The sequence below is a fragment of the Capricornis sumatraensis genome, chromosome 7 (genome assembly GCF_032405125.1).
Source record: "Capricornis sumatraensis isolate serow.1 chromosome 7, serow.2, whole genome shotgun sequence".
NCBI lineage: Eukaryota > Metazoa > Chordata > Mammalia > Artiodactyla > Bovidae > Capricornis > Capricornis sumatraensis.
The window spans coordinates 48,210,278-48,233,721 of NC_091075.1; the positions used below are offsets into that span (position 1 = coordinate 48,210,278).

The window sequence follows — 23,444 nt, forward strand, 5'->3', positions numbered from 1 at the left end:
TCATATGACTGATTTACACACACACACATACATATATATATGTAATATTACTGGCTTTTTAAAAATAAATCTTTTTGCATTCTTTAGAATTTGTATTTTTATAAATACTTTTAAAAATTATAATCTGATACTCTGAGTATTCAGTTCAATTCAGTCGCTCAGTAGTGTCCGACTTTTTGCAACCCCATGAACCACACAGCCCGCCAGGCCTCCCTGTCCATCACCAACTCCCGGAGTTTACCCAAACTCACGTCCATTGAGTCGGTGATGCCATCCAGCCATCTCATCCTCTGTCATCCTCTTCTCCTCTGAGTATATGACATAATATATTCTCTATCAGGTTGTAATAATAAAATAATTTAAATTTCTGTAGCAAAAAAGCCCAAACAAACCTCTCAAGCATAAATTCCACTTCTAGAAGTATAACTTGTGCAAGTTATACTTAGTCTTATACTATAGACTTAATCATATTATTGACATTTCACAAACTGCATATCACAGTATCCCTTTAAACAGAAAGCGGCTCTGCTGCATGTTAGATTGGCATATGACTTTTAAAAAATCCTGTTTTATAAAAGTGAGTACTTCTGTATGTAATCTGTTTTTCAGAAGTTTTCTTTCAGTTCTTAAGTCCTTTTCTTTGGCCTAGATTCTGTGATTTGTTTCCTATTTTGGAAACTTGGAAAGTACCATGCAAATAAAGATATAGCCTTGCTAGTTAAAAATAAAATACTTAGTGTTTGCTGGTGAAGGAAAATATGATGCTATGTAGGTAAAACTGCATGATGAAAATCAGATTCACATTTCATAAGAACATTTCTGGAGAACTTTAGACTTGAAAAAGCAAGAGCCAAATGTTCCTCCCAAACGACAGTTTATAACTCACTGAAGTCAGAAGTAATTCTGAGGGTAGAATTTAAGCCAAGGGTTTTGAAAGCTGGGAGAAAAGAAAAAAAAAAAAATGCATAAATTTCCAAATCTTCTCAAAGTACTTAGATGGGAGGCAATTTGCAGCTAAGATCTTGAGAAATGTTTTTTTCCACTAGTGGGATACTATATTAGTAACACCTTGATACAACTTATTTTACCTTCCACAGAATGCTAATCACGGTAGAATTTTGTTAAATAACCATTTAAGAGAGAAAAAAGTACAGGTAGGACAATACCAGTTGGAATATGGGAATCCCCCAGGCTCCTCTTCCCATAGAATTCTCCAGGCATGAATACTAGAGTGAGTAACCATTCCCTTCTCCAGGTGATCTTCTCAACCCAGGGACAAACCTGGGTCTCCTGCCCTGCGGGCAGATTCTTTACCTTCTGAGCCTCCACGGAAGTCTCAATATGTAACAAGGAGTTGTTAAGGATTCCTTTACATAGAGTTTCTCTAATGCAGTTTAGAAATTAAATACATCAATATGAGACTGAGATGAAACCTTTCTATTTCTCCTATTGCAATGAATTAAATTTGTACTCAATATTTATTGATAGCTTACTTAAAAATTATCTTTTTTTCCTGCAGTCATTTCACAAGGTTTCTTCTTTAATTTCCATTTGTTGACATAATGACAATTAAATTTTTTAAATTAATAAAAATAAAAAATATCAATATACTGACATAATAGCAATTTTTAAAGTGACAATGTACAGCTCTCATTATGATGTTCACGGGGATTCTCCATTGTCTTTGATAGCTGTCTTTGACAGAGCTAGGTATTTCAGGAGATGGTAATTGTTTGGTATCTTTCACTATTTGTCAGTGGTTGTTTAATAGACTGTTTCCAAAGTTGATCTTGGTCCTTAGTCTATTTTGGACAAGGGTGCTAGCCACAAAGGTCATATCTGCAAGTTGATACTTATCATTACACTATCTCTGACACAAAACAACACAGATACAAAGAGTAAACCCTTTGAGTAGGCTTTCTTTGAAAAACTTATAAAGGTCATTTATGCCCCAGGTTAATAGTAACTCAGGCCAGGGGAGAAAATGTAGGGGTCTTTTTCTGCCCCATTGATTTGCTATAAAACCATACTCAAATTTTTACAAATAAATATGCCAACCCAAATAAATACAATTAACTTATTTAAATATAATTCTTGCCATTTAGTTATCTATGCAATTACCTGATTTGAAATGTGCAACAAATCTCTAAGGCAGAGAGTCTTAGTCCATCTAATAGAAAAGAAAATTGAGCATTGTCATGGGTGGTAGAATTTCCTAAAGAAACAGCATTTACTGAGTGCTTACTACATCCCCAGTTATTTCATGTAATATCTCAAATAATTTTCAAAACAGTTGTAAGCCATAGGTTTTACAGTCCCCATTTGCACATAAGGAAAGGTTAGCTTGCCCAAAGTTAGCTAGCTGGCTAGTGGTGGAGGTAGCCACCAATGACAGAGTTAGTCCAAAGCTTTTTTTTCCTTTCTACCCCAGCTGTTTTGCTGATTATGACTGTTCAACATTGATTCAACATGTAATAAAAAAACACAATATAAGATATATAACAAAGTGGAACATTTAGAAATTCAAAACTCAAATACATTCTTTACACACAGGTAACTGTGGCTCAGCTGTTAAGGAATCCATCTGGAAGGCGGCAGACCTGGGTTTCATCCGTGGGTTGGGAAGATATTCTGGAGAAAGGCTACCCACTCCAGTATTCCGACCTGGTGAATTCCATGGACTATACAGTAGTCCATACTCTGGGTAGCAGAGTCGGACATGACCGAGTGACTTTCACTTTCACTTTTCACAACTCAGTTCAGTCACTCAGTTGTGTCTGACTCTTTGTGACCTCATGGACTGCAGCATGCCAGGCTTCCCTGTCCATCACCAACTCCCGGAGTTTACTCAAACTCATGTCCATTGAGTCAGTGATGCCATCCAACCATCTCATCCTCTGTCAGCCCCTTCTTCTCCCTCCTTCAATCTTCCCCAGCATCAGGGTCTTTTCCAGTGAGTCAGTTCTTTGTTTACATCAGGTGGCCAATGGAGTTGCAAAGAGTTGGACAGGACTGAGCAACTTTCACAACTAGAATTTTACACATCATATAGTCGTGTTACTCTTTGTGTAGTTTTTTTTGTTCTTCTTCTTTTTTAAAGTATTTACTTACTTGACTGTGTGAGGTCTTAGTTGCGGCATGTGGCATCTAGTTTCCTGACCAGGGAAAAAACCTGTATTGGAGCGTGGAGGCTTAGCCAGTGGACCACCAGGGAAGTCCCTGTGTAGATAGTGTTAACTTGCTTTATCTTGTTTATATTATAAAAAGAAAAAGAAATTATACGACTTGTACACATTCTTCTTACCAAAGGTATATTTGGTTCCATTTGCATTTCACATCATTAGAGTAAATGGTTTATAATTTTTCTTCTATCGCCTTCTTGAAGTGCTGCATATGTTAAGCTTGTTTTGTGTGAAAGCATGCTAAGTCACTTTAGTCATGTCTGGGACTCTTTGTGACCTTTTGGACTGTAGCCTACCAGGCTCCTTGTCCATGGGATTCTCCACCAGGCAAGAATACTGGAGTGGTTGCCATGCCCTCCTCAAGCTTTGCTTTACTTGGACCTAAAAAGAAAGAAAAAAGAAATAAAATTCTCAAGGCCAAAGAATCCTGTTTAAAATCAAACACAATTGAAAAGCAAAGGGTAAATATTTATTTTTGTTTCTCAAGTTAACCTTCCTGAAGCCTATTCTGTGACTTACTTTCAGTGATCTCTTTATTTCTTTTAATTCTAGAATTAGAGTTTATTTTCCTTATAGACTTGGATAGTTTATAAAGAAAATAAACTTTTTCAATCTCATATACATTTCATTAACCTTAACTAGCACAGAGTAGAAAATGAAAGGGATACTTTCATTAAAAAGGGAGGCATCAGGATGAATGAAAACCATGAGTTAAGAGACTTCTGTGAAGTTAGAGGCTTTCAATTTCTAACAAAAGTTATCAGGAAGATTTTCTTAGGCACACAGCCACTCCACAATCTGATCACATCAAGCCCTGCTTTACATCCTCAGAGACTCTTGTTGGCCATCTACAGCAGGTTTCGTGACCTCTTTAGACAAGTGAATCTTTTAGAAATGAAATAATGACATGGCCATTTCTGAATGGGTATGTTAAAGAAATGAATGAACATCAATCTGGATAAAATCATCTCTATGTTTGGCTATTTTAACATTGATTATTGAAACATTAAAGATAATTTTATATGCTTCACAACAATTTCCATGAGATGAAGGCATTTTATGCATTTATTAAATAAAAAATAAGTGATAAAAATGAACACTACTATAGCAACTATTTTCCAGGTATCTTTCTATGTGCTTTCAACAGAACTAACACTTTGAATCCTCATGACAACCCTATGAATTAGCTGCTATTCTCTATTTTACAGGCAAGGAAACTGAGGTATTTATAGGTTAAATAGCTTGTCTCAGGTTCTACAGTTGGAACCCATGCAATGTGGCGCTAGAACCAGTATTCTCCATCATGGTGGTGCCTTGTAAAATTTTCAGTGTTCTGGTGTATCTCATTAATATGAGTTGGTGTAACTTAACCTTAGAATGAAAGCAATGTTGAAACGTCTGCCATGTTTAAACCACCAGAGCAAAACATGATCCTTTCACAAATGTGCTCATCTCATTGCCACTATCTGCTTCACATATCTACTGGATATATACTAGTACTGTGCTGTGCAGTGCTTAGTTGCTCAGTCGACCCCATGGACTGCAGCCCACCAGGTTCCTCTGTACATGGGGATTCTCCAGGCGAGAATACTGGAATGGGTTGCCATGCCCTCCTCCAGGGGGATATATACTGAAGCCCCCAAACTTATTCTTCTTAATATTTAAATATTTCATTTATTGTTTTTAACCAAGAAACTATATGTCATTGCTCCCTTTAATGTGAAACTCCTGAAGAACGGTTACATCTAACTCCTACAACAAAGATTCTCAAAGCTTGATTCACGGACAATTTGCATCAGAATTCCAGACCAGTCTTCTTAGAAATGCCTATTCTTGGGCTCCAGCACAGATTTACTCACTCAGAGTCTTAGGGAGTGGAACCCACCAACTTGTGAGGACCACCTTTTTACCAGGTCCTTCTAGTTTCCCTGCCTAGGTTGTCTACCCCCGCTTCTACATGCACCACCTGGAGTTCCCCTGAATACAAGATGCTCTTTCACACCTCAGAGCCTGAACATGCTGTTTCCTGTCTTCTTATGCTTCCTCCTCTCACTGTCTTCTGAACTCCCACTCCACTAAGATTTAGTTCAAAAGTCATCTCTGCAAGGTTTCCCTGGGCCCATGAGGAAAGAGTTAGACGCTTCTTCCTCTGTATCCCAATGCGGTTAAACTCATGCCTCCACCCTAAAATTACCCTGCAACTGGTCTGTGTACTCTGTTACCTGGGGGAGTTCCCTGAAGTCTCTGCACTACCCATCTTTGTAAACCACGAAAGATGATATCTGACATGGAGCGGTAGGGACTCTGAACTTGCTGCTTGAATGGACTCAATGTTATCAGATGACCGGGATTAAGTCCTGTAAGTTCTGCAGTTCTTAATTCTACTGAGGTGGTATTATCATACATATCACATCTTTTAGAAAATAATTTTCTAGCAGGTGGGTAAAAGAAAACACTTTGATCATTTTTTTCTTCTTGCACATTTATTCCCTTTCATTCCTCCCTTTAAAAATGTTTCATATTTTGAAAAAAAGTATATGTGTGCTTCTAAAAAATTCAAAGGATCCAAGAAAAGCCACCTCTTCATCTATATCCTCCAACAGTTGAGTTCCTTACAGCGAAGCAGTCATTATTAGTTTCTTGTGTATCCTTCCAGAACCCTTTTAGATACATGTAGGCAAATAGGTATTATTCACCTATAATTATTTTGCACCTTGTTTTTTTAAACTTTGTGATCCTTCCACATAAGTACATAAAAAGCACCCTCTGCTTATTAACAGATGCATGCTATTTGATTCTATGAATATATATATATATTTTAAATAAATAAGACACCTCTTGATTGACATTTAGATTGTTACGGTATTCTCTACCATCACTAATGCTACACTATGAAAGTGAAAGTGAAATTCGCTCAGTTGTGTCCGACTGTTTTCGACACCATGGACAAGTCCATGGAATTCTCCGGGCCAGTATACTGGAGTGGGTAGCCTTTCCTTCTCCAGGGGATCTTCTCAACCCAGGGATCGAACCCAGATCTCCCACATTGCAGGCAGATTCTTTACCAGCTGAGCCACAAGGGAAGACCAATGCTACACTATATGTACAGGTAATTTCACAAATGTGAATATATTCATGGCACAGATTTCTATAAACAGAGTTGTAGGATTAATAGGTAGAGATAAGTTTTATCAAAATGGTTTTCATAAAGATTATGATTCCCAGGTGGTGCTAGTGGTAAACAATCCGCCTGCCAGTGCAGGTTAGACGTAAGACATGTCCGTTCGATCCCTGGGTGGGAAGATCCTCTGGAGAAGGGAGTGGCAATCCACTCTAGTATTCTTGCCTGGAGAATCCCATGGACAGAGGAGCCTGGTGGGCTACAGTTCATAGGGTCACACAGAGTCGGACATGACTGAAGTGACTTAGCATGGCATACCCATTTTCACTCCACTAGCAACAGATGAGAATGCCTGTTTCTTTATATCCTGCCAATAGTGTTTTCTTTCCTGGTGGTGGTGGTTTAGTTGTTAAGTTGTGTCCGACTCTTGCAACCCCACGGACTGTAGCCTTCTAGGCTCCTTTATCCATGGGATTCTCCAGGCAAGAACACTGAAGTGGCTTGCCATTTCCTTCTCCAGGAGGTCTTCCTGACCCAGGAATTAAACCTGGGTCCCCAGCATTGCAGGCAGATTCTTATTGACTAAGCTATGAGGGAAGCTAAAATGGAGAGTAAAGGAAACACTTCAAGTAAGTGTAGGCACAACTACTGGCCTAACTCAAGAGTAAGAATTGTTTTTTGCAAAAAGTTAACATTAACATAGGTGTTTGTTCTATAGGCCTTCCCCAGGCAAGATGGCACTGGGGTATTCACTACTGGTCTAGCCTTGATATTCTTTTGAAGCCTAGAAGGCTTAGTGAGTCTTCAGAATAATTCTAATCTATTCTAGAAGTGAAAGACATCCTATTCATTCTACAAATACTTACTGAGCACCTATCCTGCAGCAGGCATTGTTCTGATGGCTGAGATATGAACAATAAACAAAACAGACTAAAGTCCCTGCTCACATTAAGATTATAATGGGGGGAGGTAGGCAGATAATAGACACAATACACAGATCTGATGTATGGTATGTCAGTTTACAATAGGACCATGGGAAAAATAAAGAAAGAGGGAACAGGGAATAAGAAGAGTTACTTCTGTGAAGGGTGGTCATGGAAGGGCTCACTGATAAGGTGACATTTAAGCAAAGACCTAAAAGCAGTAAAGGAAGGATCTATAAGGCATCTAGGGAAAAGAGCAAAGACAGGAGTTGCGGGTGTGCCTGGTGCATCCTAGGAACACAAGGAATGATGCTGGTTGGGGCTCAATGAGCAAGGGGAAGAGATGAGGTCGAGGTATGGGGTTTGGGATGTAGGCCTCATAGGAAAATAGGAAAGCCATTGGAGAGTTCTAGAGAGTTACACTGAACTGTCTACTGAGAATAGACTGAGAAAAGGCAAAATGGATGAAGGCAGAACCAGTTATTAGACTTCTGGACAACAGGTGAGAAATGAGATGGGTTAGACTGGGCTGGTTGCCATAGAGGTGTGGATGTGTTTGGACTGTGAGTCTATTGTGAAGGTGGAGCCAGCAAGATTTTGTTAGGTTGAATGTTGGATGTAAGAAGGAAAGAAAGTGAGAATGACTTCAGGGTTCTTGGCTTAAATGGAAGGATGGAATATCATTTACTAGGACAGGGAAAGAATACAGGTAGTTCATGTATTAGGGTGAATGGGAGTTGTAATTTGAGTTACAATGGTTACCATGGCTTTCTGTGGCTAGGGCTCTTAGACGGTAATGGTTCCAGATCAGATGAATAGCCTCGACCAGACCATGACTGTAATGCCTTCTTGGGATAAAGGCTTGATTCCTTTGAAGGAATGTGTGCCCATGGGCACTGTTCTCTTGAAGCAAGCCTAATCCAAATTAGCTTTGCACTGAGATACCGCACTTAAGATTCTTAAATTTTCCCTTTCCATTTGTGAACTACTTAATCAAAGGAATAGGAAAATGTGCATGCACACACACAACTAATAACCTTGAAAACAATTCAAAAACTTGATTTCTTGTCTACGGTATAACTAGCAGAATATGAACTCTGTATGAGAGGAGTCACTGTTCTCCCAAATTCAAAAACTCAATTTAATTTTTCATTTGTGGGTCTACGATGTCATCAAGACACCAGCTCCGAGATAATGCCAGTCTAGACTGGTACAGAACCCACACAAAGACAATCTCAAAAGTGCCTGATTGAAGAATCTAAACAGGAATTCACTGGACAAAAATCCATAAGGAAGGAATGCACTTAAATGAGTTGTGACTAAAGCACCTGGTAAAACGAGATCCAAAAATCGAAATGAATATTTCAACAAACACATAAAAAGGTGAAGGAAAGCAAAACCAGTAAGTCATATAAGTGGAGGAAAAAAAAAAAAAAAAGACAGAAACTAACACACAGGGATTACTTCAAAAGGCTACAAAGAGTTTAGACTCTGAGACCTCATGGACTTGCAGCCCTCCAGGCTCCTCTGTCCAAGGGATTCTCCAGGCAAGAACTCTGTAGTGGGTAGCTATTCCCTTCTCCAGGGGAATTTCCCGACCCAGGGATTCAACGGGGGTCTCCTGCATTGCAGGCTGATTCTTTACCGTCTGAGCCAGCAGGGAAGCCTAAAACAGATTAGAGGGAAGAAAAATTTAAAATGCGTCCTTGAATGGGAGGCGAAATCTATACAAGCGTACAACGTCAGAGCACAGAGAGCAGCACTTTTCCCTAGCTAACAAGCAAGACCAGCGGTACCTCAGAAAGAAAACTACCAACTGCTAGTAGAGAGTAGCTAAGGGAATCCAAAAGCAAGTACAGTGGTGGCCAGACTGGGTGACTCAGAGGCATGACTCAAACGCGACACTGGGGGTGTCAGCTCCCGGAGGCCGGGGGCGCGGCGTCAAACACATTTTAGGAAAGTACCAGGCGCGTGGAGGGCGACAGGAAACCTCCCCGGGGAGCGGCCTAAGGCTCCTCCTGCCCTCGAGTCTGACCTCTTACCATCCGCACCAGGAGGAGTTTCTAATCTCCAGGTTTCCCCTTCTTTTAGAATCCGCCCCTCCACCACCCCCACTTTCCTTCCACAAAGCGTCACGCGGCGTGTGTGTGCGAGACGTCGGGCCCCTCCCAGCCGCCCTCCGCCCTGCGCTCCCCGCCACGCGCCCCCCAGCCCCGCCTCCTCGGCGAGCCGCTCCCTTCCCACCCCGCCCGCCGCCCGGGCACGCGCGGCACGAACGGCGCTGGGAGCTGTACTAGACAAACACCTGTCCCGCCTGGGCCCCGCGAGATTTGGGGCAAAAGCATAGACAACAGTGGGCGCGTTCTCGCGAGGTTTAGGAAATTTCCCACGGCCCGTGTTGTGTCTGAATCGAGTAGTGGAAGGCGGTGGGAAGGAGGTGTAGCGTGAGACCGGGCTGCCCGCATTGGACACATGCGCAGTGCCGCTCGCGCGTGCCGCGCCAATCCTGCAGCGCCTTCAGCAGGTTTCGGGCTGTGGATTCCAGTTTTCCGGGTTTTGGGGCTCCCTGAAGGAGGCAATGCTGGATCTGGGAATCTCTAGGAATTGAAAGGGCAAAGCGGGGAGGGGGGGTAAGAAAGGGGTGCTGCAGGTTGGAAGGACGGGTAGGGTTCGAGTCCTGCACCTTGTATGCCCAGACGGGCCAAATTTGCTCGGAGGCTTCCCGGTTTAAGTCGCTGAGATACACTTTGGGCAGCGAGCTGCGTCCTCCACTGTGCCAGGCCCATGGGAGGACCTTGTCAGACTCTGTCCCCATATACCACCCGGGTTCACAGCCGTCTTGGGTCTGCGATGAGGTCCTGTGGAGGTTTACGCGACAGGTAGCTCCCCGCTCAGGCAGAACCTCTGAGTTATGTGCTGGCTGGGGCAGTGGTGGCTTTCAATTACAGTACAGTTTTCACCCCTGGAGAAAGCTTCGCAGCGCTCCGGCGTCTGTATGCAAGGTGGACACAGTAGTGGTGACTGCCAGAGGCCTTGGCCTGACCTTATTTCACACCCAAGGAGAAGAAAGCTAAGGCAATAGAGTTCAACCTCAAAAAAGTTTTTCATTTACAGAGCTCTGGTGGCTACCCAGGGGGTCGAATGAACGAAGTTGCTGGTTTGCTACCCCTCCGAACTCCAGGCATCTTTGTAGCTCCAGGACCTAACGCTGACATTACCGTAAAGCAGGCGTCCAATGAACGTGTGAATGAATGAAAAGGGCTGGGAACTAAAGTGAGGGGGAAGCCACTTGGAAAACACCCATTTGAGGAGGTGTTTCATCTAGGCCTGTGAAACGCGGCAGATTTTCCCAGGACCCCTCCTCTCTACCCTGGGCTCCGCCTCCTGACCCCTCCATTCCCCGTCCCCCTGTAATCCCCTCCGGTTTTCCTCAGTCTCCACGTACGTCCCTCAGGGCGCGTCCCAAAACCCGGATAACCGGAGCGCTCCCCATGGACCAGATGGAGGGTTCGCCTGCGGAGGAGCCGCCTGCGCATGCTCCATCGGTTGGGTAGGTTTCCAGGGAAGGCAGCGAGCTGGATCCCCTAAGCTGTTGGCGGCGCGAGGCGTCTGGCTTTTTGCGGCTGCTGCGAGGGGAAAAGGAGCGCGGGGGCTGGGTGGAATCGAGGAGTGAGGAAAAAGGGAAGGGGCGGGGGAGAGGGACCAGGGAAAGGCGTCGGGGGAATCTCGCGAGGGTTGGAGTTTTGGCGAGAGTTTGTGGAAGATGGCGCCTGTTGTGACAGGGTAAGTCTTGGGGAATCCGAGCGCAGGGAACCGGGAAAGTTGCGGGCGTCCAGCCGCCCGCGGCGGGCGGCGGGTTCGAGGGCCGCGGCACGCTTGGCGTCCGGGAGACGCGGGGGCGGTGTCGCGTGCGCCGAGCGCGGCGGCGGCGGCGTGTGGCCGTGCGCTGCCCGCTCTGCGCCGCCGTGGCTCGGGCTCCGGCGCGTGAGGGCGGGCGGCGGCGGCGGCGAGGCCGGCGGGTGCGGGTGCGAGTGCGGCCCGGGAGCGCGGGGCCCGCGGGCGCCGTGCCCGCCGCGCGCCTTGCGCGCCGCCGCTCGCCGGCCCTGCCTCCCAGCCCCGCGCAGCTTTGTTCCTCCGGGCCGTCGCCGCCGTCTCGCCGGGCCGGTGCCCCCAGTCCCGTGCGCTTTGTCTTTCCCCGCTGCCCCCCGCTACTCTCTACCCCCGGCCCTTTGTTTCGCCGCCCTGGGCGCTTTGTCCGACCCGTCGCGCCGCGCATCCTTTCTCCCTCTCTTCCCCTCAGCTGTCCTTCCTCCCGAACCCCTTTGTTGTCCCCCTCTCTATTCGGTAGCTTAGTGACCTGCCTCAGCCCAGGCACTAGATTTCTATCTTTCAATTTTTATTGCTTTATTTCTTTCGAGCGTTTCCCTCTCTTCTGCTTGGTCCGTGATTACCCCCGGAGGCTTTGTTTCCCCCATCCAGTGGCTTATTTGCTTGGCACCCCCTTCACCTCCCAAGATTGGTTGATTTATCCACTACCCACGGTGTTTGTCGGCTGAGCTGTCTCAGCCCCGGGGACTCCATCTGGTGTTTCTACGAGCAGACAGACCCTACGGTTTGTTGTTGTTGTGGGTCTCAAAGCTGCGTGGGGATACTTAGTTTCTTCCTCGGCGCTCCTCCTCTCCGGCACCCTTTTCTCTCGGGATTGCGTGCACATCTCCCTACCATCCCTTTCTCTCGGGATTACAAGTGTCTGCAGTTTTCTTCGCGGTCTCTTTGGGCGCCTGGTTGTTTTGCGTGGAAAGAGTAGCACTGGAAAAAGACCTTGGTCTCTTGATTATTGCCGCGCCTCGCCCCCCTCTCCTCTAGGTTTCTGACGGCCTAGGCCAAGGGCGGCTGTCGTAGCTTTGCATCTGGATTAGCTGAGGGTGTTGTAGAGGCGCAAGGTGTATATTTCTGTTGATGTGTGAGAATACTTTCAGTTTTCATGTTGGATATTCATTGGTGTGTGCGTAGCAGTTGAGTGCGTTTTGGTGTTGAAAAACGTGTGAATGCTGGGGTGGAGAATTTCAGCATTTTCAGGATTCTAGATTTAGAGTTCAGTTATTTTTACCAGTAACTCCTACTTTGCAAAGAAAAAGGGAGGGAATTTTGCTGCTTGGGAATTTGATACAACTGTTTTACCTTTTCTTAATTTTTAGATAGTTTACAGTTATGTGCTTTTGCCTCTAGATTTATGACAGCCCTTCTGCCTCATCTTTGAAGTTGAAATGAGGCAAGCGCTTAAGAGTGCTATTTGGGTTGATGAATGCTGCTTCTAGAATCTTGTGGAATGCATTCATCAAATGCAGTTAAAAGACATTTAAGTGATAATCTTTAAGGTAAAAGGGCTTCTAGTGTTAAAAGAGCTTTAATTTGTTCAGAGTGCTTACTGTTATGCAAATATTAAAAGCTTGGCGTTTTCTGTGGAAGTTGGGGGAAGGTGGTCTGGTGTACTTAAATGCTGCTTAAATATTCTGGTGCTGAAATAATAGGTGTTAGATTTTACAGTGTTACTAGACTGAATATACTGTTCAGAGCACTGTCCCCCCGATTGGTTGATCGTTACTTTAGAAGATATGTTATCTATAAATATCATTTGGAGTGTCTTTTCATTTATAAACCAGGAGAGTGCTACTAGTAGAGGATATTATAAGTGTGAGGAATATTGGTGCTGTGGAAAGCATTTTTTTTAAGGCCGTGATTAGAACTAGTTTGAATTAGTTTAATTTTAATTAATTGAAAATCACCTTTCATAATTGATAGGAGAGGCTTGTGTGAAAATTTGCAGTCTGGGTTCCATGAGTGGATTCCACCAACAATCATTTCGTCTTCCTCATTTGATTCTAGTGCACACGTATTCTTTTGAAGGTAAAATCTTGAGCACACACTGTTTCTGACTGTAAGCAAAGTGTAAAGTGTATGAATGGAAGGTATTTTGCTCTGACTTGTGCAGATAAGAATGAGAACACAAACATCATAAAAGCAACTTTAAAAAATCAAGTTTTGTTTTTTGTTTTTAAATTGTGTAAGACCTTTATTTTGTGACCAAATAAAACAGCACTTTTATTAAATTATATCAAACAGCAGCATATTTAGAAACATACAGCATGAGTTGTGATTGGGAAACTTTCATTCAGATTATTGACTATTAAAGCTTTAAATTTATTGTGCATGCAAATTGCAGATGGGTCTGTAGAGTATATTTTCAGGAAGAAGTATGAGAGACTCAGTATTTTCACAACTATTCTAACATAGGGATTCTAAATAAGTTTAAAACTTAGCCTATTGTTCTATACCAGCCGATTTCTATCAGTATCTTAAGTGGCTAAGATAAAAAATAATTTGGGGAGAAGAGGAAGCCACTCTTGACGGCTGTAATTCATTAAATAATCTTTGCCACTCTTGATGGACAAAGTTTTAGGGGGAAAATGGTGTTTGAAAGTTCTTGCAAAGCTTAATTGTGGTATTTGGTCATTTTTAAAGATGTATTTTAAGAACCTAGGACTTGGCTTTAAGACATTATTTTATATTTTGCTTCCTCCTAATATGAAATCTCATGTTATTTCAACTAGGGGCAGTATTTTCTCATGGATTGACTAAAAGTTGTTATTTTTGGCATCTGGCTTTGTGATTATTTCCAAGTTACTCTGCTTCCCCTGGGCCAATTTCCTAACTATGTAGTAAAATGGGAATTGTAGTAACTTGCCACATCTGCACAGGACTGCTGTGCCTTAGGATTTGCAGAAAGCATCATTGGATGAAAGGCGTGGCTAAAAATCTAGGAATTCTTACTGAAATAAGCTGATGTGAAGTATGTCATATTTTATAGAAAATCACGTAGAAGGTTATGAACTAAAGTTCTTGGGAAATCACAGTGGTGATAGTGGGATGAAAAACCCCTGAATATGTACTATAGTTTGGGTAGTAAAATCGATACTTTCTTTTTTTAAAAAAGGGACAGGGATAAGTAAAACAAATTACAAGGTGTATGTGTGTGTGTGTGTGTGTGTGTGTGTGTGTGTGTGTGTGTGTGTGGTGTAAGAGACTGAAGATTTGTCAGACTCAGTGTAATAACACATTTTAAATTGTGGGATGCTTTTCCTCTGTTGATTTGTTTTCCGCACATGGTAATTTTTTAAAATGGTAGCACAAAACGTTTTCATTAGACTCTAGGCCAGAATGTTAATAGTAATAACTAATGTTCAGTATACCTGATATATTTTTTAACGCTTTGTCATTTACTCTCAGTATTTTCCAACAAGCAGGACCTTAATTTTGGACTTGACCTTTGGCCTAGGAAAGTCTTTTGCAGTTGGGAGACACTGTAGATATTTATTGAACAAACAAAACCTGTTGCTTCTCTCTTCCTGGTAGATGATGTCATGTCCCATTAATTCTGCAAACTAGGTGTTCTTTCTAAAACTAACCCTTTAGATTTAATCACTAAGAACTAATAATTTTCTCTTCTGAAGAACTCTTGAATCTCTCTGTTTCATCCTCACTGCCACAGTTCATGCTGTCATCGTTCTCACCTGTCTTACTATAAACATTGCAGCTTGCTCTTTCTGCTTGTAGACTCACCTTCTGTGTCCAACTTCCACATAGTCTTTCTGGAGTGAATCTGATCACTTCACTCCTTAGTTTAAAAACCTTTCAATGGCTCCCCCTAGCAGCTTTTGTTAAGAGAGGCAGCAGAGTACAGAGTTTATGAGCTCACTTAGGATTTAATCTGAACTGGGTTCCTATTTTGTCTTTGCCACAACCTCAGTAAGATTGACAAGCGATTTCACCTCTCCTTGCCTCCTCCATGAGTTGCAAGGTAATTATTTTTAGCTAAGCGGGTTGCTGTGAAAAGTAAATGGAATAAAACATTTTAGGATGCTTGGTACAAAGCAGGTGCTGAAAAAAATGTTAGGATGGCATGTAGGGGCCTCTATAGTTATTTCATTTACCTTTTCTTCAGTGAGACTGTCTGCCTTTCTGTCCCTTCATATTCAATTCTCCAGCCATATTTAAGAATTTGGAGTTCCTTGCTTGGGCTCAGTCAGCAGTTTAATATATCCACGTGCTTGACAAGTGCTGGTGTTTGTAGATTTGGGTCTGAGGATATTCTAACTGGATTCACTAGGCTGGGTTCAGTGCCTCTGCATGTATTCTTAAAGAACCAGGTGTAATTCACTTGGAAGTGTCATAACATTTTTTTTTCATACTATATTCTTATACTCAAAAGAGTGTCTAGAACATGATGGGAGCTTCAGTAAAAACTTTTTGGACAAAGGACTTGGAGGACTTTGAAGCCTTGATACAACATGGTTCGTGTAAGCAGAATTTGATGTGTATAGGGAATATGTTGATTCCATAAAGAACTTAGCTGCTGAAATACCCAAAGGAATTGATATTTTCAGCTGAAGGCAGCCCATAGCTCCTGAGAATACTGCGGTACAATTCTTAGGCAAAAGCTCCTTTGGATTATTAGAAAATAGTGTATTGTTTGTACAAACTGACAGGCTTAAATATAGTTTGTTTTTTTTTGTATATTCAGTTGACTATTCAGTGTTTCTCACAAGGTTACATCATTTTAAAGTGTTTTAAATACTTCTTAGATGCATAGGGACATATATTAAACCTTAAGACTCTGTAGACTGCTTTTTTGGGGATCCATGTCTTTGAACCAAATAAGCTGGTAATCTTCAGGAAGACTCAGGCTTTGTACACAAATTACTCACCGATAATTTCTCCAAGCTTCAGGTTCTACCTCTATAAAATAACGAATGATATTTTTGTTGTATTTATCGGCGAGGCACACTGACTATCAAGTAAGGTAAAATATGTGTCAGATAAAACAGTGTATGTGTAAGTAATTTGTAAATCATAAAGTTCTGTGTACAAATACTTTAATTATAGTAATCAGTTTCTTTTGGTAACCTTTTGCAGTCAGGATTCAAGATGGACCTTTTTATCTTGCAACCTGTGGTTTGTGGGTCATGTTTTAGAAAGGAGCAGTGTATTTAGTGTAGAGGACCACAGCCCTTGAAATATGTTCCTTGGCGTTTTGAGCAGACATATTTGGTACATTATTGCTTTGACCATGCATGTTGTTACGGAGTAATCCCCAACTTTTGGGGGTCTGCTTCTAGTCACTCTAGTCTCCGCTTGGACAGCTATAATGATGAAGGAATGTTGAATGTCCAATTGCTACCATCTCTCAGACACCCTGCCCACAGTTCTGGATGCCCTGTAGGCCTGGCACAACATCATGATATCATTTATGCTTCATTAGGCCTGCTTCTGCTTCAGGAGGTGAAATGATATCCTGATGGTGTGAAAAGGGTAATGCATTTCCTGCACACAGTTTACTACTGGGGAAAAAACAAGTGTTGGGGGGCACTGTGGCTTGCTTTGTATAATTGGTTGTAGTTACTTAGCTGTATAAATGTTTGTGTAGGTTTGTTGTGTTTAGACAATGCAGAGTGATGAGCATGACAACTTTTTAGTCAGGTTGTAAGTTCATGACAGTTTTGGGAATATTGAAATTATTTAAGTTTACAAAAGCAAAAAGAAATTACTGCTTCTTCGGTATCTTAAGTGGCAAACGCCTTGCAGTGAAGATGCTGCACTAGTTGGATGGGAGATGGAATACACTAGAAAATCAAATTGACCCCTTTAAATTCCCCACCCATGCTTTCTTTTCTATATTCAATATATTTAATTTAGCCCTAGAACTAATGTTTTTTGTGTATGTGTTAGAGTTATAAATGAATAAGAATTTTTTTCTCACTAAGTTTATATAACTAGGGAAAATGTTTATTGCTTTGAAGTGAAAGTTGCTCAGTCATGTCTGACTGTTTGCGACCCCGTGGACTATAGAGTCCATGGCATTCTCCAGGCCAGAATACTGGAGTGGGTAGCCTTTCCCTTCTCCAGGGGATCTTCCCAACCCAGGGATCGAACCCAGGTCTCCCACATTGCAGGTGGATCGTTTTCCAGATGAGCCACAAGGGGAGCCCAAGAATACTGGGGTGGGTAGCCTGTCCCTTCTCCAGCGGATTTTCTTGACCTAGGAATCCAACCAAGGTCTCCTGTGTTGCAGGCGGATTCTTTGCCAACTGAGTTATGAGGGAAGCACAGCTTTATGAAACCCTATTTTTTTTAAATTACATGATAAAGATTGTGTTATATAACTACAATAGTAGTTGCCTTATAAGATAGGGAATCAGTGTTACAGATTTTTTTATTATTATAAATAACTTCTTTTGTAACAAGGGTATATTCTCTTTTTAGAAAAGTGCTGCTGCACTAAGATCTTGCTTTATTTTTCCAGCACATTTTTTCTTTTGGCTGTGCTGCATGGCTTGTGGGATCTTAGTTCCCCCATCAGGGATCAAACCTGTTTCTCAGCAGCGAAAGTGCTGAGTCCTCTAAAAACTAGACCACCAGAGAATTGCTTCTTTTTTTCTTTTTTCTTTTTTAAATGGAACTTTTTTTTAAAAGGGTAGTTTTAGGTTCACAGCAAAATTGAGGGGAATATTTTCTGTGTACTTCTTGCCCCCACACAAATCACCTCTATTATCAGTATCCCCCAATAGAGTGATATATTTGTTATAATTGATGAATTGACATTGACACGTTATATCTCCCCAAATCCATAGTTTACAGTGGGGTTCACTGTACATTGGGGTACATTCTGTAGGTTTGGACAAGTGTGTGTGTGCGTGCGTGCGTGCTCAGTCATCTCCAACTCTGCGACCCCATGGATTGTAGCTTGTCAGGCTCCTCTGTCCATGAGATAATCCCACACGGATTCTGGAGTGCATTGCTGTTTCCTCCTCCAGAGGATCTTCCCAGCCCAGGGATTGAACCTGGATCTCCCGTGGCTTCTGCATGGGCAGGCAGGTTCTTTACCACTGAGCCACCTGGGAAGGCCTTGGACAAATACACCTACAAATGTATCTCCCATGTAGTAGCACACAGAGTAGTTTCATTGCCCTGTAAAATCCTTTGGGCCCTGCTTGTCCATTTCTCTCTCTTTCCCTTATCCCATCACGGCAACCCCTGAACTGTTTATTGTCTCCATAGTGTCCAGCATACTTTTTCAAATCATTTAACTTTTGATTTGAATATGAGGAAATTTTTCATGCAAAAAATTATATAGTTCTGTACAGAGCTCCTGATTTATCCACTAACTGGAGAAAGTGAAAGTCACCCTGTTGTGTCTGACTATTTGTGACCCCATGGAATATACAGTCCATGGCATTCTCCAGGCCAGGATACTGGAGTGGGTAGCCTTTCCCTTCTCCAGGGGATCTGCTGAAACCTAGCTAACTGAGTATTTACAAATGGGAAAGTCTGAATGAGGTGCACAGGTGGAAGAGCACCTACAGAGCTGGGAGTCTGTTTCCACCAGGTTTTAAGTAAATACTGAGTATTTTTGCATACTTTTGTAATATTTGACATACTTTTGTAACATTAGACATCTTTCTGCAAGTATGTAAATACATCTGTATTATCTTTTTTTCTGTCTGTGTATTTAATCTATCAGCTGAGCTTCATTAAAAACTGGATCAGTATTTTACTTACGTTGCATAATTGTGGAGCAGCTGCTATTGGCTAGATTGTACAATACTTGCTGGATGAACAGGACTTGAATGGATTTAATAAAATATAAAACTTGCCGCTAGGTGGCACTTAGTTTAAGTGATAAATAAAGGTGACGTTCAGCTAGATTGGTTTTTCTATGTAGAGCCCATTGATAAAATGACCCACTGGGTTCATTCATGTTCAGCTCTCTGCCAGTTTTGGACTGTACTTTCTGAAGTGGGATATGAAACATACAGCAAATAGAAACCTAACTTAGAGTGTTGAAAAACAGAAAGTGTAATGGCATTAGAGTATGTCCTGTGAAAAGAAGCTGAAGTGAAGCTTAGTGAAATTGACAGGTGATCAAATTTTCTACTGCTGAGTGTATTTAAAGTGAAGTCTTGGATTTTAGGCCTTGTTTTTTCTTAAGAATTTGTGGATCGTTTTAAAGAAGATTGGGAATCAGTTTCTTCTTGGATTTAATGAAAGATGATGGAGAAGTGTGGTCTGTAGGGATACCAGACTACGATTCTATATCCTCTTATTTATATTCTGGTATGCTGTCCTCTTCTTGTTGTGGAATAACATATCGTAGAAAGTAACTGCATCCTGTGTGACAAAAATTGTTATATCCTTTAGATTCAGCAAACTTCAGATCTGGAAAAGACTTTGTTAATCATATGCTCTAAAGTAATTACTCACTGAAATGTAGGCACAGATTAAATAATTTACCCATAGCTAATGGCTGAGACACATTGAGTATCTGAGCTGAGACTAGTGTGGGGAGAACTTTATGCTGGTCTTTTATTCTTTTGTGTTTATACCACTCTGCTGCCTTTTGAAGTTACATGCACTTTGTTTTTTAAAATACTTTTCTTCCCCTATTTTTGTGGGCTTAGATGAAGAATACAAATCTTGCAGCCCCAGGCTTGGGAGTGCGACTGCCAGTTTGCTTAACAGACGTCAACTCTAAGCCTTTCCCCTTTCCTGTTTCCCTGTTCTTTATCTTGTACTGTATATTGACTGACCAAGGTGGCCACATCCTTGTTCTCACTGCACATCTCCTCAGCCACTCTGCTTTAGTTGCCCCTATGCAGGAACTGCCTGGGTTCACTTAACCCCTGGTTCACTCCAGTCTCTGCTTCTTTCCTCCTTAGCTTCTTAGTTCTGCCGCTTGGCACTAAATTGCACCTGGCTATTTCCAAAACTTCTGGAAGAGAAAATGGCGGAAGAGGAAGTAGAGAAAAAAGAAGACTGTCATAGGGATGGAGGCCACAACTTGAAATTGTATACTGAAAGATGAGCTTGTTTATAAATTTGATGATTTTCATACAGTGAATTTCTAGTGTATTTATGTCAAGATAATATTACCCTCTTGACTGCTCAGATGCTAGGTTGTGTCCAACTCCTGCGACCCCAAGGACTGTAGCCTGCCAGGCTCTGTTCATGGACTTCTCCAGGCAAGAATACTGGAGTGGGTAGCCATTTCCTTCTCCAGGGGATCTTCTCTACCCGGGGATCGAACCTGGGTCTCCTGCATTGCAGGCAGATTCTTTACCATCTGAGCCACCAGGGAAGCCCCTCTTGACTGTGGAGTTTATTAAATCTGTTGTCTATCATCTCTTCTTATCCAAATGACAAGGAAGTGAATTAAATCCATTTCAGCATTCCAGAGATAGTAGGGATGGTTTTGGTTTGGTGGTTTACTTGTAGTGTATAGTAATGAGTGAGTGTCGTTACTTGATTTAAGTGGGTAGTGCTGAATTAATGGGAGTTGTTGCTTCACTGTTGTAATGTTGGGGGGGGGGAACCCTAGACAGTTATAGCTTTCAAAGATTATTTATTTCACAATTATTGATAAATCACATTTCATTCTGGCTTTCTTCTATGCTACAGTGTGATGGGTACATTTTAATACAGAATTTAGTGGCATGTTATTCCTTTAAACTTTGTTTCTTAGCTGTAAGTCCTTGACGTTGTCAGTTGGAAAATTAAATCTTTTAAATTACATAAGAATTTAAATTCATATAGTAGCTTAGGTGTGCTGTTGATTTATTTTTCCATTTCATTTTACCCTGTTTCTACAGTTATTTCAGAGAAGTGACTATCCTGATGTGGAAGTTTTTTTTAAAGGGCTAGTTAATGTCATCTGTAACACTCATCTTGATTATTTCTCTTGTTGGAAAAATAATATATTTGTTATAAGAAATTCAAAAGTTACTTGAATATGTCATGTAAAGTGAGCCACTGTAGTCTTCCAGTAGGAAATTAGCTACTGTTATCAACTGAGAGCATATTCTTAAACTTTGTTTTAAATGGAAATGCTAACATTCTGTATTTAAAATGTCATTAGTTTAGCAACCAGATATATATATATATTTTTTTTTAAAGCAAACAAAATATTTAAGGGGATTAGGGAACTGACATTTTGGTTGAATGTCTACTGAGACCTCAACTACACTGTGAAGGGAGATGGTATCTCCATTTTATAGATAAGTCTGAGGGTCAGGGATTTAGTGATTTAACCCAAGCTCACACAGCTTTCCTTCTTCCTTGTCACTGTCCTACCCTGTACTCAGAGAGCTTCTGTTTATCTCTCCACCTAAATGTTAATCATTTGAAAGCTTCCAAGCGCTCTATTAGATGGCAAGACAGTCCCAGATATAAGTAAGTCTAATACAAGGCTTAGGAGATTATTATATCCTTCTCTGTTACAATACTTCAAAAATAAACCTTTATTTTTGACCAGTGTTTGAACTCAAAAGGTTCTCTCAAGTAGCATCATTTGTCTGTAAATAAAATTTTAAAAATAATCCTGTCGGATACTCCTGGGATGAAGTTAAATCAGTTAAATCCTCTTTCCCCAATTTGTGTTTTTAGTTTTGGTCCATCATCTTACTCCTTTTCCACCTAGAGACCAATTTTCAGGTCATTTAATTATTTTGTGTACACATTGTATAAGTTATATAATTGTGTTGTAACTTAAGTTTCCCCAATTGTAAAATGGGGAGTATATCTCAGAATTCTTGTGAGGATCTCATGCATGTATGCAAACAGGCTGCCAGACTGGGCTGTTCTCCAAGAATTACTTACTGCTGATTTCCTTTCATACATTTCTTAGAAGCCACTGCTTTACCACTTATTTTTATATCCTTCTTTTGTTACATGTTAAAATCTGATTTTTCCTCCCAGACCATCAATAAATAACCCTTCAACTGGCTCCCAAAACCTGGTTTTATTTTTCTGCATCCTTGTTTTTTGTTGACCAGGATGTCTTTGTTCTTGACTATTAAGACACTCTGTTAACCTCTTGAGCATTCCATCTTTTCTACCTATTCCATCTTTAGTCTTAAATATTGTGGTTTGCAGTCTGTTTCTTTCCTTGCTTTATCTATTCTTTGACTTTATATTTGTATCATTGCCTCAGATGTTTAGATCTGTATTTCTAAAACTACTACTAGTTGTTCTGTGGGCCAGCCAAATTTGTTTTTTCCAAAACATGTTTTTTCCTACCACCTAGACCTGTTATAGCATCCTATAAAATAGGCGTTGTTATTTAGTCGCTAAGTCTGACTCTTTGGCAACCCCGTGGACTGTAGCCCTCTGTCCATGGGATTTCCCAGGCAAGATACTGGAGTAGGTTGCTGTTTCCTTCTCCAGGGAATCTTTCCGAACCCAGGGATCAACCCAAGTTCCTGTGTCTCCCGCATTGCAGGTGGCTTCTTTTACCGCTGAGCTGTTTCATACTCTGGGCTCTCCTTTCCTTGCTCACTGCCATTGTGTTATTCTCCAGGCCAGTTTCGCCTCCTGGTTGGACCACTGTCATACATAGTCTTGTCTGCTCCTTCCTCCGCACCCCTGAATTGCTTCCTTCTTTAATCCGTGGCTTTTGGTAGTTCATTATCATACACGTGTTAGTATTGGGAGTTTGTGGGGTTACCTGGTAACCTAGTTTTTTTCTAAATGTTGTCCACAGATTTTGATTTTGCTTTTTATGTGGAAAGGCTGAAAAACTAAGCTGGTGCCACCACCATCCTAAAATCCTGTCTTGAGTTTTTTAAAAAGAGTCATTTAGACAAATACATATTCCTTGTAAACAAAGATCAATATAGCAGAGTGAATAAGATAGCTCCACTGCACATCTAAAATCCCAACTCCCAGAGACATGCAGTGCTTACAGTGGGGTGAGTATACTTTGAAACTTAAGGGCAAACTCTCTACTTGTGCCTTAGATCCCTTGCTTTCTCAGCTACTCTATGACATTGGCTAGCTCTCTGGCCTTCCCGCTGGTCTCAATTTTTGCCTTTTTAGTGAAGCGTTCTTGGCAGTATACAGACATGCTGCCTTTTCTCATCTGGATTCCCCATCCCCACTAGTTCCTATTTCTCGACTTCCCGCCACCCTCCCCTCACCCCCCGCCCAACAATGTTATTTGACTTGACTTGATCAGTGGCATTTGATATCTAGTTCGAACTTTTTTTTTCTTTGACTTCTAGGATACCACACTTCTGATTGCCCACCTCACTGGCACCTTTTTTTTTTTTTTTAAATCTCCTTTATAGTGCTTTTCATTTTACTCTATTTATCCTACTTTTTATTCCA

General features: G+C 41.6%; 1 protein-coding gene across 1 annotated transcript in view; it reads left to right on the plus strand.

The window, feature by feature from the left end:
• Positions 1 to 10,958: 10,958 nt before the first annotated feature.
• The window catches only part of RBPJ (recombination signal binding protein for immunoglobulin kappa J region), a 112,989-nt gene continuing 100,503 nt past the window's right edge, over positions 10,959 to 23,444 (plus strand). Inside the window, exon 1 of the mRNA XM_068975724.1 lies at positions 10,959 to 11,009. Within this exon, the coding sequence (XP_068831825.1) occupies positions 10,990 to 11,009 (20 nt within the window). The 5' untranslated portion in view covers positions 10,959 to 10,989. The remainder of the gene's footprint in view (positions 11,010 to 23,444) is intronic.